Raw genomic sequence first — 16663 nt, 5'->3', positions numbered from 1 at the left:
GGGGACCAATGATAATCAAATGCAATCCCATCCCCAAACCTGCCAATGAAATGCCTGGTCTTGATTTCACTTTATTCACCACACTTAATTCATCTTAAAACCTGGCAGTGGGTGGTGATCTTCTTTCAGTGCCTTGCATTTTACGTGTTTTAACCTTTTAAGTCAGGGGTGGGCAACTCCAGTCCTCAATGGTCACCAACAGTTGAGGTTTTAAGGATATCCCTGCTTCAGCACAGGTAGGCCAGTCATTGACTGAGCCACTGATTGAGCCACCTGTGCTGAAGCAGGGATATCCTTAAAAGCTAACCTGTTGGTTGCCCTTGAGGACTGGCAGTGACCACACCGATTTTAAGTGGTAGAGAAGTTTGTAGTGAATTGTAAATTGGTTAATATTAAATATTTATTTATAAAAAAATGTGTTACCAGGAAGTAATGCATTGAGAGTTACCTCTACTTTTCAAGTATGTTCTGGGCACAGAGTTATGATGACAGATACATAGGGGGCTATGCACTAAGCTCAATGGCTTTGCGTTCTGATTTGGCAAAAAAGAAGGTTCGTTAAAAAGTGAAGCCGGGGACGCGATGCACTAAGGCCTTGAGGCCATTTTTTAACGTACCTGCTCAAAATAGCTCAGAACAGCCACAGCGTACGTGTTGCTTTTATTCACCTGCTAGCGTTCTGAACCTTTCCGTACGCTAGCTGATAGAGAAAAAGCCGCTTGTAACATTTGCATGGAGATTCTGTATCTACATGCAAGACTGTTACAGGCGATCGTACACTAAATAAATACATTTTAATAATAGTGTACATGAGCAGGGGGTCTCCGGAGCTGAACCGCATTGGTTTCAGGTCCAAGGACCCCCTACTTCAGGAGATATAGGCCCCGTTATGGGGTGCCGGTATCCCCCTGCAGTTTAAAGCTCCCGCGTCACGTGACCGGGTTATTTACATTCTGCAGGGGATACCGGCACCCCATAAAGGGGCCTATATCTCCTGAAGTAGGGGGTCCTCGGACCTGAAACCAATGCGGTTCAGTTCCGGAGACCCCTGCACATCTACACTAGTATTAAAACACACATAACAATAAACAATAATTAATTACCGTAGCGGCTATACGCTATGGTAATGAAGCAGCATTAATGTATTTTTAATAATAGTGTGCGGGAGCAGGGGGTCCCCTGAGCTGAACCGCATTGATTTCTGCCTCAGAGACCCCCTGCTTCCCGAGTTACAGGCCCCGGTATGGGGCATCGGGTGCCAGTGCCGCCGCCATCTTTATAGCGTCCAAGATGCGAAGTGGGCTCTATAAAGATGGCGTACGCACTGGCACCGATGCCCCAAACCGGGGCCTGTAACTCAGGAAGCAGGGGGTCTTTGAGGCAGAAATCAATGCGGTTCAGCTCATGGGACCCCCTGCTCCCGCACACTATTATTAAAAATACATTAATGCTGCTTCATTACCTTAGCGGATAGCCGCTAAGGCAATGAAGGGGTTAAGGCACATTAACATGTTTATTGGGGACAATTGCCCCCAATAAACAACACGCATCCCCCCCGCCCCCTAACACATACAGTACTGTAATGGGCAAAATTACTATTATCCACATATGGATAATAATGCATTTGCCCATTTAAAATACATATAAATGACAATAAATACAATAAAAACATTTTACACATACGTTTTACAGGCACCCACGATAAAGGCCGTCTTCATCCTCATCTTCGTTCTGCCCATGCCTCTCCGATGCTGCAAAACATGCACAACAATCACAATAGCCAATGTAATGTCCCTTAACCCCTTAATCACCATAGCGGTTATTAACCGCTACAGTCATTAAGGGGTTAACCCACCCTCACCCACCACTCGGGAGGCCTACATACCCTCCCACACTACCCCCCCACCCCGTGAGGCCTAACCACCCTCACCCACTACCCACAAGGGAGCCCTACCCACATACCCTTGGGGCCAATACACCCCCCACCCCCCCCCCCCAACACATACAGTATAATAATGTGCAAAATAACTATTATCCAGATATGGATAATATATTATTTGGCCATTATGAAACACATAAAACATGCATAAATCAAAACATGAATTTTTAATCTTAAAATCACCACATTGCATGTTAAAATAAATTCAGCATCTATTGCAAATATAAGCCAACAAATCAGCAGCTCCACAAATGTATATGAAATGTCACACAATTGCATTGAGTGTGTACATGATGCAATTAATCTGTGCATCATGTAGCACTATGCAAAATATATGTAACAATAAAATACATTATGAACAATGTCCCCTAACCACCAATGCCATCCTAAAAATCAATTAGAAACTAACCAACATCAATACAATTAGCATCAATCAATTAATCCATTTCCTCAAACAATTAAAATACAATACAAATCAATTATACAATTCCCTATTCAATTGCTAAAGCCAAACCATTGCCAAAACAATTGTAATTTAAAGTAACCACCATCATTCTAATCTAACTACAATAAAGAAGCCATTACCTAAATACAAATTACATTATTCACAATTATGACAAAATAAAGATGCTAAATACATTATCCATACATGAAAAGAACCTAAACATGAGCCAAACAATCAATTATTATCCCTGTATGTCTATCCATACAGATAGATAAACATAACATACAGGGGCAATAATAGAGCATAAAATACAAAGCATTTACATACAAAATTCACATACAATACACCCATTCAGTGTCCGTGAATGTATGTATATACATATATACATTAACGGGCATTAAATGGGACTGAAAAAATAAAAGACATGAATGAAAAATCATAAAAACCTGTAAAAGTAAAAATAATATACTTTTCTTTTGTTTACTCACCATTAGATGCCCACTCACCGAAATCCAGGCGACCCGGAAGCACAGGAACCAATCCACAGGTAAGCCATAAAATAAAAAACATAACAAATCCACGTCTGTGTCTTCTTTCTTCTTTGGGGTCTTTTGGGGTCTTCTGGAGTCTTCTTCCGGCTTCTTCCTTCTTCTTATGCCACGCCCTTCTTCTCTTCTTAGGAGGGGAGATGTTCCCTCCTCGCCGAATAGCTTCAAAATGAGGCGACATAGGCTTTTATAGGCCTATGACGTCACATTTTGGTCAAATGTTTCCCACGGTCCTGATTGGGCCGTGAAAAACATGTGATTTGGCCGAGCCAAAAAAAACCGATGACGTAATTTAAAGGTAATGAAAGCATAGCAAATCAGAATGGCTTTGCTTCAATTGCCTTTAAGATGACGTCATTAAAAGAAACATGGCCGGTCTCACATGGTACGGTAGCCAATCAGAGCGTGGGAACTCCATCCCATCTCTGATTGGCTCTAGTAGACCATGTGACAGAGGCTTGGGGGAGAACAGATGTGACATCTTTGAAAGCCTGTCACATGGTACTAGAGCCAATCAGAGTTGGGATGTATTTCCCACGCTCTGATTGGCTACCGTACCATGTGAGACCGGCCATGTTTCTTTTAATGACGTCATCTTAAAGGCAATTGAAGCAAAGTCATTCTGATTGGCTGTGCTTTCATTACCTTTAAATGACGTCATAATTTTTTTTTTGGCTCGGCCAAATCACATGTTTTTCACAGCCCAATCAGGACCGTGGGAAATATTTGACCAAAATGTGACGTCATAGGCCTATAAAAGCCTATGTCGCCTCATTTTGAAGCTAGTCGGCGAGGAGGGAACATCTCCCCTCCTAAGGGCTCGTTCAGGGAGCCAGCAGAGGACTCGGAGGGAGGGCGTGCGGGAGGCAGTGCTGGGAGTTTGCTGGGCGACATGTGATTATCCCCCAGCAGACTTTTCAGCGTTGGGGAGGGGGCGGGGCTACAGACGGCAGGGTAAAGTATCCAAGTTGCAGTCATGAAATCATTCTGAAGAATGATTTCATTGGCTGCCTTGGTCCCTGTGACGCTGCTTCAGCTCCAAGAAACGAAATTTTCGTTTACTGAAGCTGTCGTCAGCGGCAACTCCTGGCTTCGGAGGCAGGGCAGTTGCTACCCTGATAACAAGTATTCAAATTGAATACTTTGTTGCTCACGGCAGCACGCACGTCTGCACGCCTGCCCTCCGAAGCCAGCACCTTGAACGAGGCCTAAGAAGAGAAGATGGGCGTGGCGTAAGAAAAAGGAAGAAGCCGGAAGAAGCCGGAAGAAGACTCCAGAAGACCCCAAAAGACCCCAAAGAAGAAAGAAGACACAGACGTGGATTTGTTATGGTTTTTTATTTTATGGCTTACCTGTGGATTGGTTCCTGTGCTTCCGGGTTGCTTGGATTTCGGTGAGTGGGCATCTAATGGTGAGTAAACTAAAGAAAAGTTTATTATTTTTAATTTTACAGGTTTTTATGATTTTTCATTCATGTCTTTTATTTTTTCAGTACCATTTAATGCCCGTTAATGTATATATGTATATACATATATTCACGGACACTGAATGGGTGTATTGTATGTGAATTTTGTATGGAAATGCATTGTTTTTTATGCTGTATTATTGGCCCTGTATTTTATGTATATCAATTTATATGGATAGACATACAGGGATAATAATTGATTGGTTTGCTAATGTTTATGTTCTTTTCATGTATGGCTAATGTATTTATCAGCTTTATTTTGTAATTGTTGTGAATAATGTAATTTGTATTTAGGTAATGGCTTCTTTATTGTAGTTAGATTAGAATGATGGTGGTTACTTTAAATTAGAATTGTTTTGGCAATGGTTTGGCTTTAGCAATTGAATAGGGAATTGTATAATTGATTTGTATTGTATTTTAATTGTTTGAGGAAATGGATTAATTGATTGATGCTAATTGTATTGATGTTGGTTAGTTTCTAATTGATTTTCAGGATGGCATTGCTGGTTAGGGGACATTGTTCATATTGTATTTTATTGTTACATATATTTTGCATAGTGTTAGATGATGCACAGATTAATTGCATCATGTACACTATACAGGCATACCCCGGTTTAAGGACACTCACTTTAAGTACACTCACGAGTAAGTACATATCACCCAATAGGGAAACGGCAGCTCACGCATGCGCCGGTTAGCACATCCTGAACAGCTATACCAGCTCCCTACCTGTACCGAAGCTGTGTGCAAGCGGGGAGACTATAGAGCCTGTTACAAATGCGTTATTTACATCAGTTATGCACGTATATGACGATTGCAGTACAGTACATGCATCGATAAGTGGGAAAAAGGTAGTGCTTCACTTTAAGCACATTTTCGCTTTACAGTACATACATGCTCCGGTCCCATTGCGTACGTTAATGCGGGGTATGCCTGTATGCAATTGTGTGACATTTCATAGACATTTGTGTAGCTGCATTTTTGTTGGTTTATATTTACAATGGCTGCTGGATTTATTTTAACATGCAATGTGGTGATTTTAAGATTAAAAATGCATGTTTTGATTTATGCATGTTTAATAATGGGCAAATAATCTATTATCCATATCTGGATTATTGTACTGTAGGTGTTGGGGGGGGGGGGGATGTATTGAATGTATAGGCCAGGTTTATTTATTTTACATTTAGGGTTGGTACCTTGGTTCTGCGTGAGACCTCTGGAGACCACCTGCGGTATCCTTGGGTATCTCACGGGTATCAGGCTGGTGGTTCCATGGGTGACAGCTGCGGGGAAGAACCGGTGGCCTCACATCTGTGGGGGCACCGCGCACCCGTAGTGTGCGGGGAAGAACCGGTGGTCCCACATCCGTGGGGGCACCGCGGACCCGTTGTGAGCACTCGTGAGTCCCCAGACCCCCGTGAGAACCACCCGAGGCCCCGCAGACACCTAGACATCCGCGGGCCTACCGTGGGGACCCATTTGTGGCCCACGGTGACCCGCAGAGACCACCTGGGGGCCATGGCGCTTGGCGGGACCCACCAACAGGCCTCCAGAACCTGTGTGAAACAAGTTGCTGGTACCCTGTAGGTCTGTCAGGTGATCCGCCAGCCTGCCGGGGACTCGCGTAGGGCTGGGGTATGAACCCTGTATGTAAAAGGATAAATCATGTATTTATGGGGGGGGGCACAGGGGGTGGGTAATGTATTTAATAAATAGAATGATGCTTATTGTGGGGCTGTGTATTGTTTTTATTGTGGGTACTGGGGGTGGGGGGAGGGGGTATTGGCCCCAAGGGTATGTGGGTAGGCCTCCCTTGTGGGTAGTGGGTGAGGGTGGTTAGGCCTCACGGGGTGGGGGGGCTAGTGTGGGAGGGTATGTAGGCCTCCCGAGTGGTGGGTGAGGGTGGGTTAACCCCTTAATGACTGTAGCGGTTAATAACCACTATGGTGATTAAGGGGTTAGGGGACATTACATTGGCTATTGTAATTGTTGTGCATGTTTTGCAGTACTGGATGGGCATGGGCAGAAGGAAGATGAGGATGAAGACGGCCTTCATCGTGGGTGCCTATAAAAGGTAAGTGTAAAATGTTTTGACTGAATTTATTGAATGTTATATGTATTTAAAATGCATTATTATCCATATTTGGATAATAGTAATTTTGGCCATTACTGTATAGTATGTGTTAAGGGGGTGTATTTAGTTATAATTATTGTTTACTATTTTTGGAGGTGCAACATTGGTACCGCAGGCCCGCGGCTACCCCTGGACTCCCGCGGGGACCCCGCTTGGTGAGCCGGGGACCCCCGGACACCCGCGGGGTCAGCCGGGGACACCCGTGCGACCCCCGGGCTCCCTCAGGGACCACCGCGGGGTCAGCCGGGGACAACCGCCGGCCTGCTGTATGGGTTTTGCGCATACAAAAATAAAAAAGCAAGAATTTTTTCTAAGTCCAGATTTCTTTGCGTCTACTCTGACCTGGCGTGTTCTGATCAACGCAACTTTCGCGTTTGCTAAGGTTGCGTTGCTTAGTGCATCCCGCTTAAGGGCAGAATTTAACGCAAACAGGGTTGCGATCGAGCAAAGTTGGACTTAGAAAAAATTCCAGAAAAAAGTAATTTTTAGATCGCAAAGTGCCTGTTTGCGTTGCTTAGTGCATCGGGTTGAGCAAAAAATCACGATCAAAGAGCACTTTGCGGTCTAAAAGTGACTTAACGGAGCTTAGTGCATAGCCCCCATAGTTACATTAAATGAACAGAGGTTATACAGTCAACTCTCAGACATTTCATGGACAGTTGGAAAATTGGGTACAGGGATAAAAGGACTGGCGAGTTTCAGAACTAGAAACCATTGAAATAGAGCAGCTTTAACATCACCAAACGGCTTCCACCCTTTGGCTGCCCTTCGGCTGTGCCTATTACCATCATAGTTACACAACATTTGCCCAGCCATCTCCATCTCCATCACCCAATGCTTTTTGTATTTGTTATTTTGATTGCAAAGGGTGCAATGTAAAGTTTGTATCTGATCAAAGGCACAAGAAGGAAACATCACTGATTCTAGAACTGATACAGCTTCTCTTAGGGGCTGGTTAAGGGGTAATGGTAAGTAAAGAACACAGGCGCAACAGTCCCAAAGATGTAGTGAACAGAGCACGGTTATAAATCATTGCTTAAAATATATATATATTTACAGTCATTTGCAAAAATCTTTTATGTATCAATATTATTCCAAAATGTTAAATAAAACTGGAGGATTCTATGATGAAGAATGTGATCAGAGTCAAAAGCATTTTTACAAAAAAAAAAATATTGGATTAATTCAGTGGAGGCCTTGTTGGCAAATGTATGTTCAATTGCTGGTATCTAAGAGATTCGGGTACTTTTGATTATGGGATATTTGCTAATCTATGAGACAGGATTATAATCCATGAAGGACTGGCTGCGGCAAAAACAGGCAGATAACCATTCCCAGCTGTCCTTAGGCATGTATGAAATGAATAAGAAATCCCATCTCCACTCGGCAGGTGTTCTCAGCACACATCGTCCCACTGTAATGCCTACTCAGCAGAAAAACGTCAACATACTGAGAAAATCATTTTCTTGTCCATGAAATGAAAGCACAATACAGCACTAAGGCTGTGTGCAGAATGAGAATGTCAAAATGTAACAAAGGGTCTGCAACATTTTGCAAGGAAGAACCGGCAAGCTCCTCCGCAGAACAGTGCTGGCAAATTCTGAAGTACTGCAGCAATACTGTGTTACCATTTAGCGAAGCTTATTGTACTTGCCATGCTGTGAACTATTATATCTTCTCTGATTTTCTATAATATCTGTTTTGTAATTTAATGAGCAGTGTTAGCACACAGCTCTGACACAATTCCCTTTAATGATCAAACAAATATCCTATTCTTGAACTTGATACATTTGACAAGATTAGCAACATAAACAAATGACATCCAATAGCAATCCGACAAAAAAAAAAAACAGGTCAAATATTATTAACGTTGGCTATTACCCAATGTAATTTACTTGTAACATCTTAGTATCATTTTCCACCCTCCAAAGACTGAATATTAAGAGGTGGATACCGTGATATTCTTGACATGTAGTTGAGGCATCTCATCATTTGAGGGTTTAATAACAATGTAGAATGGCATGGCCATGGATTTCTGCAGACCATCACTGACAGAAATCATGAAATAATCTCCTGTGGGCTCAGTGCGTTCATGCTTTGATTGGACATAGTTGATATACCCACTGCGGACATTCCCAAGACTGAAGGAACCTTAAAAAGGAAGGGACAACATCAGTCAACCAATTACACACCTTGTGAAATGTTACACAGGATAGGGCTTTGTCACAGATAGTAGGACAAAGAAGAGGAGGTCGCGGGAATCTCTACAATATTATTATATCCTTACAGACATTAACTGTATAGTAATGAATGCAACTGTATAATTATAGAGCAGCCTAAGGTTCATAGGATGTACAATTCATTTGATCTTACTTATGTTTATTGCAGATGTATGCTTTTCGGAGCCGGGCATTGGCAGTGTGCTCTCAAGGTACCCATACTTTGCTTGTGTTTCCATAACAAAGAGCAACTCATCAACAGGTGTATCCACATCAGAGGCATTGACATAGTTTAGATAAAAAGCAGATGAAGATCCTTCATAAACAATGAACATTTCTCCTGTGAATATAAATAATATGACTCACGTGAGTATTGGTTTATTATACAGTGTATGTGTATATATATATATATTTTTATTCACACTGACACACACACACACACACTCTTACATCACTTGCTTTCAGGAACCTTTTGACACCTCTAGCCATAAAACACATCCACACCGGGGGAAGGACCAGCACAGATAACATTCCAATAGACACTGTTGTTAAGTATACCTTTTGCTGGCTTCATTCATTGTAACATCGCTGGAAGAAGAGATCAGTGTATCTCGAAAGCTCGCACAAATAAAAGCATTTCGTTAGCCACAGAACGGTATCATCTATTTATTTTTTGATTATTTATATAAATATATATATATATACAAACACACACACACACATATATATATATTTATATACACACAGACATACAAATACACACACACACACACACATATGTATATATAGCTTAGGCTCAGTCACTGCAGTGTGACCCGTATTTTTATTTGGTATTATAATTATCAGCCGTATAACATATGGTACATTACATGAGCCTATAGAATGGATTTAAGGATGCTTAATTATCTTCCAATTAAATCAACCGTACAATGGTGTTATAACCTTGTTAATCATACTTACCAATATTTAAAGATGGCTGCTGATTATTAATGGGTGTGACAGTAATGTTCAGATCATAGACAGGAAGGTTGGCATGAAGTGGAACTGGTGGGGGCAGTGGTGCCTCAGAACAACAGGTGTCCCCAGCACCAGCTTCTCCATCAGATACTATTAAAGTCACTATATCCATACAAGGGCTGGCGCCTATTTCACCCCCTGTGAGAAAACACAAATATTGTATGATGCCGTGTCAACAGACAACCTATTGCATGTCATAGTATTCTGATAGTGAGGGGACCTCTCTGAATTAGTATTATTAACTATTTAAGGATCCTGGAATATTAAGACGTCTTTGCTTTTTTTGATATTGTTTTCTTTTTAGGAGTTTATTTTGCAATGTTCTTGTTGGGTTAAGAGCACAGAGTGTAACTAGTTTAAGTGGGCCGGAGCTGCAGAGAGCTTGTTTTGTACCCATTCAGGATTCAGAATACAAATAGCTAGTTGTAGCCCTGTGCCCCTTCAATCTAATTTCTACCTGAGGTTTACAAAAGCCACAGTTCATCCTAAAAATAAAGACATGTTCATTTATAGTGCAATCTACACTGCTTGGCGTGAAATAGAATTTTTGATCTAGATACAAATGACAGCTTTGTGTTAAAGATTATTAACAATGGTTTTGTATTTCCACAAATAACAAGGCTGTAGTTTTCCCACTTCCCAAGCAAAGCCTACAGTTCTGTATGTCATAAGAACCAACATCATTCTAAGGCTGGGGCCATGGTACCGCAGACCGTGTGGACGCAGCGAACAGACTGCCTTAAGGCAGTGTTCTCGTCCATGTGGCGTGCGGGCGTGTGCGCGCGGAAGCCAGAGGAGGTGCGCGTTGCGCAAGAAATTAGTTCAAACTGATTTCTTGGCGCGACAGGCGGTTCGCCCAATGAGAGCGAACCAGCTCCGTGACACCCCTAGGCATGCCCCTAGGAATGCCCTCCACGTCCCGTCCACCATGGCCAGGGAAAGCACCCGCTTACATCACAGCCTCCGCGCGGACGAAGACACCATGGACCCAGACTTATGCAGCGGTGCTGAACTCCAGTCCTCAAGCCCCTTCCCCCCAACAGTTCAGGTTTTCATGATATCCCAGCTTCAGCACAGGTGGCTCAATCAGAGGCTCAGATTAAGCCACCTGTGCTGAAGCAGTGGCTGATTGAGCCACCTGTGCTGAAGCAGGGATATCCTGAAATGCTGACCTGTTGGGGAGGCTTGAGGGCTGGAGTTAAACACCCCTGCTTTAATGCATGCATTAAAGTGTCTCTTAGTGGGAAGCCGTCTAATTTATTCCTAGCATCACTTGGATGGTTTCACCAAATGGTTTAACGGAATCTTAGAATATAGAAACTTTCCATTAGAACAGAACTACAATTTAATGCAGAACCCAACATTTCAACCTTGGCCCTTGATAGTTCCAGGAATGAGCGAGTCACATGTTTTCCTCTAGCAGCATTGCCTCCTCAACAAGCAACAAGCATGAATCCCAAATGAGTATGTCAGTTGGAAGGCCGTGCTTACTAACAACTTGCGTGTGATCGTTATTCTAAAAACACACAGACATCAATAAACCAATAAACATACCGTTTTATGAGAACTCACAAAGTGTGAGTTTTTTACTTACCGTTATTGTATTTTATTTTTTTAATTAAAACTGTGTTACACTATTTGTATGTTTCTTACCTTCCTTTCTATATGTACGAGATAATACTTGGCTGTGAAACACGTGCTGCTGGATGTTCCAGATTATCTACACTGTTCCAGATCTCAGAGCGGATACAAGGCTCGAATTTATTCAAACGCTGTGAGTGCATATCGTACCATTTATGGGTTAAATTGTCAGAACATACTACCCTATGTTTTTCTTTCATGTCTCCACTTGCGCCTAGGTCAATCTTTTGGAATCAATAAACCAAAACCTAGTTTTTGAACAAGGTTTGGACTAGTAGTACTTCCCTAGTTTTTATTTCATCTGGATTGTGCTTAAAAAACACACTATATTTGATATAATCAAATGAATCATTTTTTTGGCTTGAGTCGTAGAAGCTACAATAGTCAACATTGTGCCGTTTGTGCTCTTTCACCAAAGCTGAATCGAGTTACCAGTGTGGACGTAGGAAATAAATCTCAGAGTAACATCGAGCTGGGAGAATCTTTCCACCGTGACACCTCCTTTTTGTATCACTCCATACATGGGAGCGCGGGCAATCATGTACATCAGTTTTGAGTCCTCACTGTCAGGATCCGTTGCATAGAGGTTCTCAGCAGCTATCATGACATGTCCTCCCTCTGGACAGTCCAGGTCCATTTTCAATCCTCTGTGCAGCTCTGGCGGCTCATCATTTACCGGTGTAATCTTAAACAAATACATAATGAGAAAAAAGGAGCTGAATTGAACGTGAAAATAACAAACTCTTTGCATCCTTTATATCTGCAACTCTCTGTGGTCCTATCCCAGGTCTCTGTCATTCAGACATGCCCCCCTCTGTCCGATTAAATGGAATAGCGCAAATGTTTTAGTCTCTTAGGCTGAGTCCCCGCTGGCGCTGAGCGCGCTCATGCTTAGAGCATGAGCGCCGGGTGTCCGCCAACTTGCGGACGCGCGTGGGGGGGGGGGGAGGATGGGAGGGGCACAATTGCGGGCTATTTGAGCAAGCGGGAAAGTATTAAAATTTTATTTACAAAAGCGCCGAGCGTGTGGCCCGCGCGTGCGCATCGCGTGAGCTGTAGCTTGCATATACTGTGTAATGTATATATATGCAAGTAACCGCGCCAAGCGCCGCCCGCTCAGCAAGCACCAGCGGGGACTCAGCCTTAAACTTTATCATCTCTGCAATAACTGTGTGCACTGTACAGACATTCATGCATAGAGGACAGAGTACAATTTGAAGTGTAGAAACTAATATGTGCATCTTGTTATTTTGTTTTTTTATTGTTCTTGTTCGCTGGAACGATAGTGGATACGGGAGAATAAGCGAGGATGGGGAGATGTACACATTTGCGCTAGAAAGAACCTGTGGCTATTCATTTTGGCAACTTTGTAATCTATTTATCAGAACATGTGCGTCCAGCTTTCTATTGAACCCATTAATGTTTTTGATCAAAATTAACAACTTAAGAATAATAATGCTGTTTTTTTTAATGAATGCCAGTATGTTATGTTACTATGTTATGTTACTTCACACATGGTGATATTCAACTCTAAACAAACGGCAAAAAATTACAATGACATAATTAGATACATCTCATTATAATATGCATCTCTGGACATCTCCCATTGGTACGCGCCAAATCGCAAATGGACACTAGGTTATTTTTCCCCCATTAAACTGATTGTACTGATCAGAGCATTAAATCAGTTTAATCAATAACCCCCTTTTAGAGGGAAAATAGGAATACAAATGGTAAAATTATGCAGAGTCACATATTCAAAAGGACTCTCTTGTATGGCCTTTCATAATCTAAACAAGGCATATATTTTGATTATTTTCCTAACACCAGCTCAAAACTAACACATAGGGCCTCATTCACAAAGCCTCGATAAGGCCCTTATCGAGCACTTATCGACCAAAATGGCTACTCGTATTCAGTAAGCTTCGATAAGTGCTTGATAACGGCCTGTATCGACGCAAAATTTTATGATCCAAAGAAAATCGCCAATTGAGCGGCGATCAGCCGTTTATCGACCATTTTCGGAAGGATCATAACTTTTGCGAGATTCAGATACCCGCGAGTCGGCTGTCACGGCCTATCGCAGCCCTAAAAGGCGTTCTTCTCTTCAAATCCAATACACCACCAAATTTTGGAAGATTGGTGGGGAGATGCCTCGATGAGCTGCGATATGTCTGTACTTAGAAAAAATCAGGCCCTTTTCCTGCCTCGGATTGATGTCGGGGGTCTCCGGAGCTGATAGCCATTGATAGCAGCTCCGGAGCCCCCCGGCATGCATCCGATGCAGGAAAACTGCAATTACAGCAACATCATTACCTTTGCGGCTAACCGCTAAGGCAATGAAGGGGTTAAACACCCATGCCAGGCTTACTGTGGCTAGCGAGGGTGGGTGAAGGGGGAATTTGGCCCTTAGTGGCTGTTTAGGCCTTGCGGGGGGGGTTGCGGGGGGACTTAACCCCTTCATTACCTTAGCAATTAATACCGCTAAGGTAATAAAGGGGTTAACCCAACCGCTACCCACCCGCAAGGTCTACACACCCATTCTTAGGGCTAATACCCCCTTCACCCATCCGTGAAGCCTAAGCACCCACCCCGGACTGACTGTACCCACCCTGTACCCATTGAGTAGCATAGTGGTACATCATACCCATATAATAATAATATGGGCATGATAAGCCTCTATAGCACTCAATGGGCACCCTAATTACAATACATTAATACACAAGACACAATAATAAAACATAACTAAACTCCAAAAAAAACGCACTTCACTAAATAAAAACAGTAGCCAGCTAATCCAATCAATACAAGCAATAACAACATCAACAATTAATTAATTAAACCATTAACCAATCAAACAAATTAATTCCTAAACCAACTCAAAATGAATAGTAACACTAACCAATCAAAACAATTAATTACTACAACATTAATTAATTTAAACAGTAAAATAGAAAGAAAGAAATTCTAACAATATCTGAAATAACCATAAAACGCAGTAGCTAACATAATACAACATTAACTAAAAACGAACACCAATCGCAAACATTTTATTACCATTAAGCATGAAAAAACAAACAAACAATCACATCCACATAATAAACTGAAATGAAAAAAAGCAACAGCAATACCAAGCCACAAATGCCCCCCAAATATTGTCATAATAATGTATTAATCTGTACCCTAAAGTGGTACAGATTAATACATTATCAGTCAATGTGCCTCCCCCAAAAAATCAAAAAACACATCCAATGAATAAACCTGTAAAAAGAGACATTTACAAACATTCAATATATTAATTACCATTAGAAGCGGTGGCCCTCCGACTCCCGGGGTAACAGGAAGCTTTCTTTCTTTCTTTCTTTCTATTTTACTGTTTAAATTCATTAATGTTGTAGTAATTAATTGTTTTGATTGGTTAGTGTTACTTTTCATTTTGAGTTGGTTTAGGAATTAATTGGTTTGATTGGTTAATGGTTTAATAAATTCATTGTTGATGTTGTTATTGCTTGTATTGATTGGATTAGCTGGCTACTGTTTTTATTTAGTGAAGTGTGGTTTTTTGGAGTTTAGTTATGTTTTATTATTGTGTGTCTTGTGTATTAATGTATTGTAATTAGGGTGCCCATTGAGTGCTATAGAGGCTTATCATGCCCATATTATTATTATATGGGTATGATGTACAACTATACTACTCAATGGGTACAGGGTGGGTAGTGTCAGTCAGGGGTGGGTGCTTAGGCCTCCTGGGTTTGTATCAGGACAGGGTGGGTTAACCCCTTAATGACTATAGCGGTTAGTAACCGCTAAGGTGATTAAGGGGTTAGGGGCCATTAGAATGTCTTTATTATGTACTGTATACTGTATATGCTTTCTTGCTACGGAGGACAGAGGGGCCTGCTGTTGTGGTAAGTATAACTGTATTTATTTACTTTATTTTTGTATGCTAATGCAGTGTTTAATAATGGGCAAATAATCTATTATCCATATCTGGATAATAGTTATTTTGCCCATTACTGTACTGTATGGGTTTGGGCGGGGGGGGGGGGGGGGGTGAATTGATGTTAATTAAAATATTTATTAATATACATTTATTTCATAGTGTAGATGTGCAGGGTGTCTCCGGAGCTGAACCGCGTTGGTTTTATGTCCAGGGACCCCCTGCTTCCCGAGATACAGGCACCTTTATGGAGTGCCGGTATCCCTCTGCATTGAAATGTCCCGCGTCACGTGACCGGGACATTTCCTTGCATAGGAGATACCGGCACCCCATAAAGGTGCCTGTATCTCAGGAAGCAGGGGGTCCCTGGACCTGAAATCAACGCGGTTCAGCTCCGGAGACCCCCTGCACATATACACTATGAAAGAAATGTATATTTAAATAAATAATTTTCGGACGACATTTCCGCTGTGAGAGGCGGCTCTCTCAGAGCCGCTCTCTCTGCAGCAGAAATGAATCGCCGGTTTAGGCCTTTTCAGAGGCTCGATGCTCTCGCTGGCAGCAACTCGCCCGTTTTGGAATTTTGCTATCACAGGTAATCGAGCCTTTCTGATTACCGTGATAGCAACACCCAAAAAAATGTCATTTTAAATGCCCTGGCGATAATTTTTATCAACCCTCTCTGAATGAGGCCCATAGTCATCACTTTGTATTTAGGGACATCCGCTTTGGTAGCAAGAGTCAATCTCAATTTCCATACTTGCAAACATTGCAGGAAAGCATGGCAAAGGAGTGCAGTCTATCAAAGCTGCTTCCCTCATTTTAATTTGTATATTAAATCTTTGGATTTCTACCAAGGCTATAAACCATGCAAGATTCCCAGCACCGAGCTTAAAAGCACTGAAATGGTTAAATAAAACATGCGTTTTAACAATATCTGAATAAACCGTTACAAATTATTTTGGGGGAACCTGGTACATAATTACATGTACAGTATGCATTTTGCTACAGCACTGTGAGAAGTGTTACATTACCTGCACTTTCAACACCCCATCTGCAGTGTTAAATCCATCTGTTACTGCAAAGACAACTGTATCTTCAACGGATTCCGAATCATCATGCTGGTACCTTTCAATATATATCACCATAAAAATATATCAATACGTGTGAAAACCAAGAACATTTAAAAACAGCAGTTCAGGGTTAGAAGGATATTAAGTGGAAACGTGCCCTTTGTGCTGAGTCAGAACATGTTGATATATATTGGCCCCTATAGACCAAGGCCCCTACAGAACATACTATAAATCAGCTTTCT

General features: G+C 41.9%; 1 protein-coding gene across 1 annotated transcript in view; it reads right to left on the bottom strand.

Moving 5' to 3' along the window:
- LOC142503561 (FRAS1-related extracellular matrix protein 1-like) overlaps positions 1 to 16663 on the bottom strand; it is a 79919-nt gene that overhangs the window by 32042 nt on the left and 31214 nt on the right. The window contains exons 15-19 of the mRNA XM_075615999.1: positions 16383 to 16476; positions 11841 to 12093; positions 9711 to 9905; positions 8905 to 9090; positions 8486 to 8682 (exon numbers count right to left, since the gene is read on the bottom strand). Coding sequence (XP_075472114.1) covers positions 8486 to 8682; positions 8905 to 9090; positions 9711 to 9905; positions 11841 to 12093; positions 16383 to 16476 — 925 coding nt within the window. The remainder of the gene's footprint in view (positions 1 to 8485; positions 8683 to 8904; positions 9091 to 9710; positions 9906 to 11840; positions 12094 to 16382; positions 16477 to 16663) is intronic.

Source organism: Ascaphus truei, chromosome 10 (assembly GCF_040206685.1).
Source record: "Ascaphus truei isolate aAscTru1 chromosome 10, aAscTru1.hap1, whole genome shotgun sequence".
Taxonomy (NCBI): Eukaryota; Metazoa; Chordata; class Amphibia; order Anura; family Ascaphidae; genus Ascaphus; species Ascaphus truei.
Note: the sequence above shows the minus strand (reverse complement) of the source record. Positions and strands in the feature narration are given on the sequence as shown.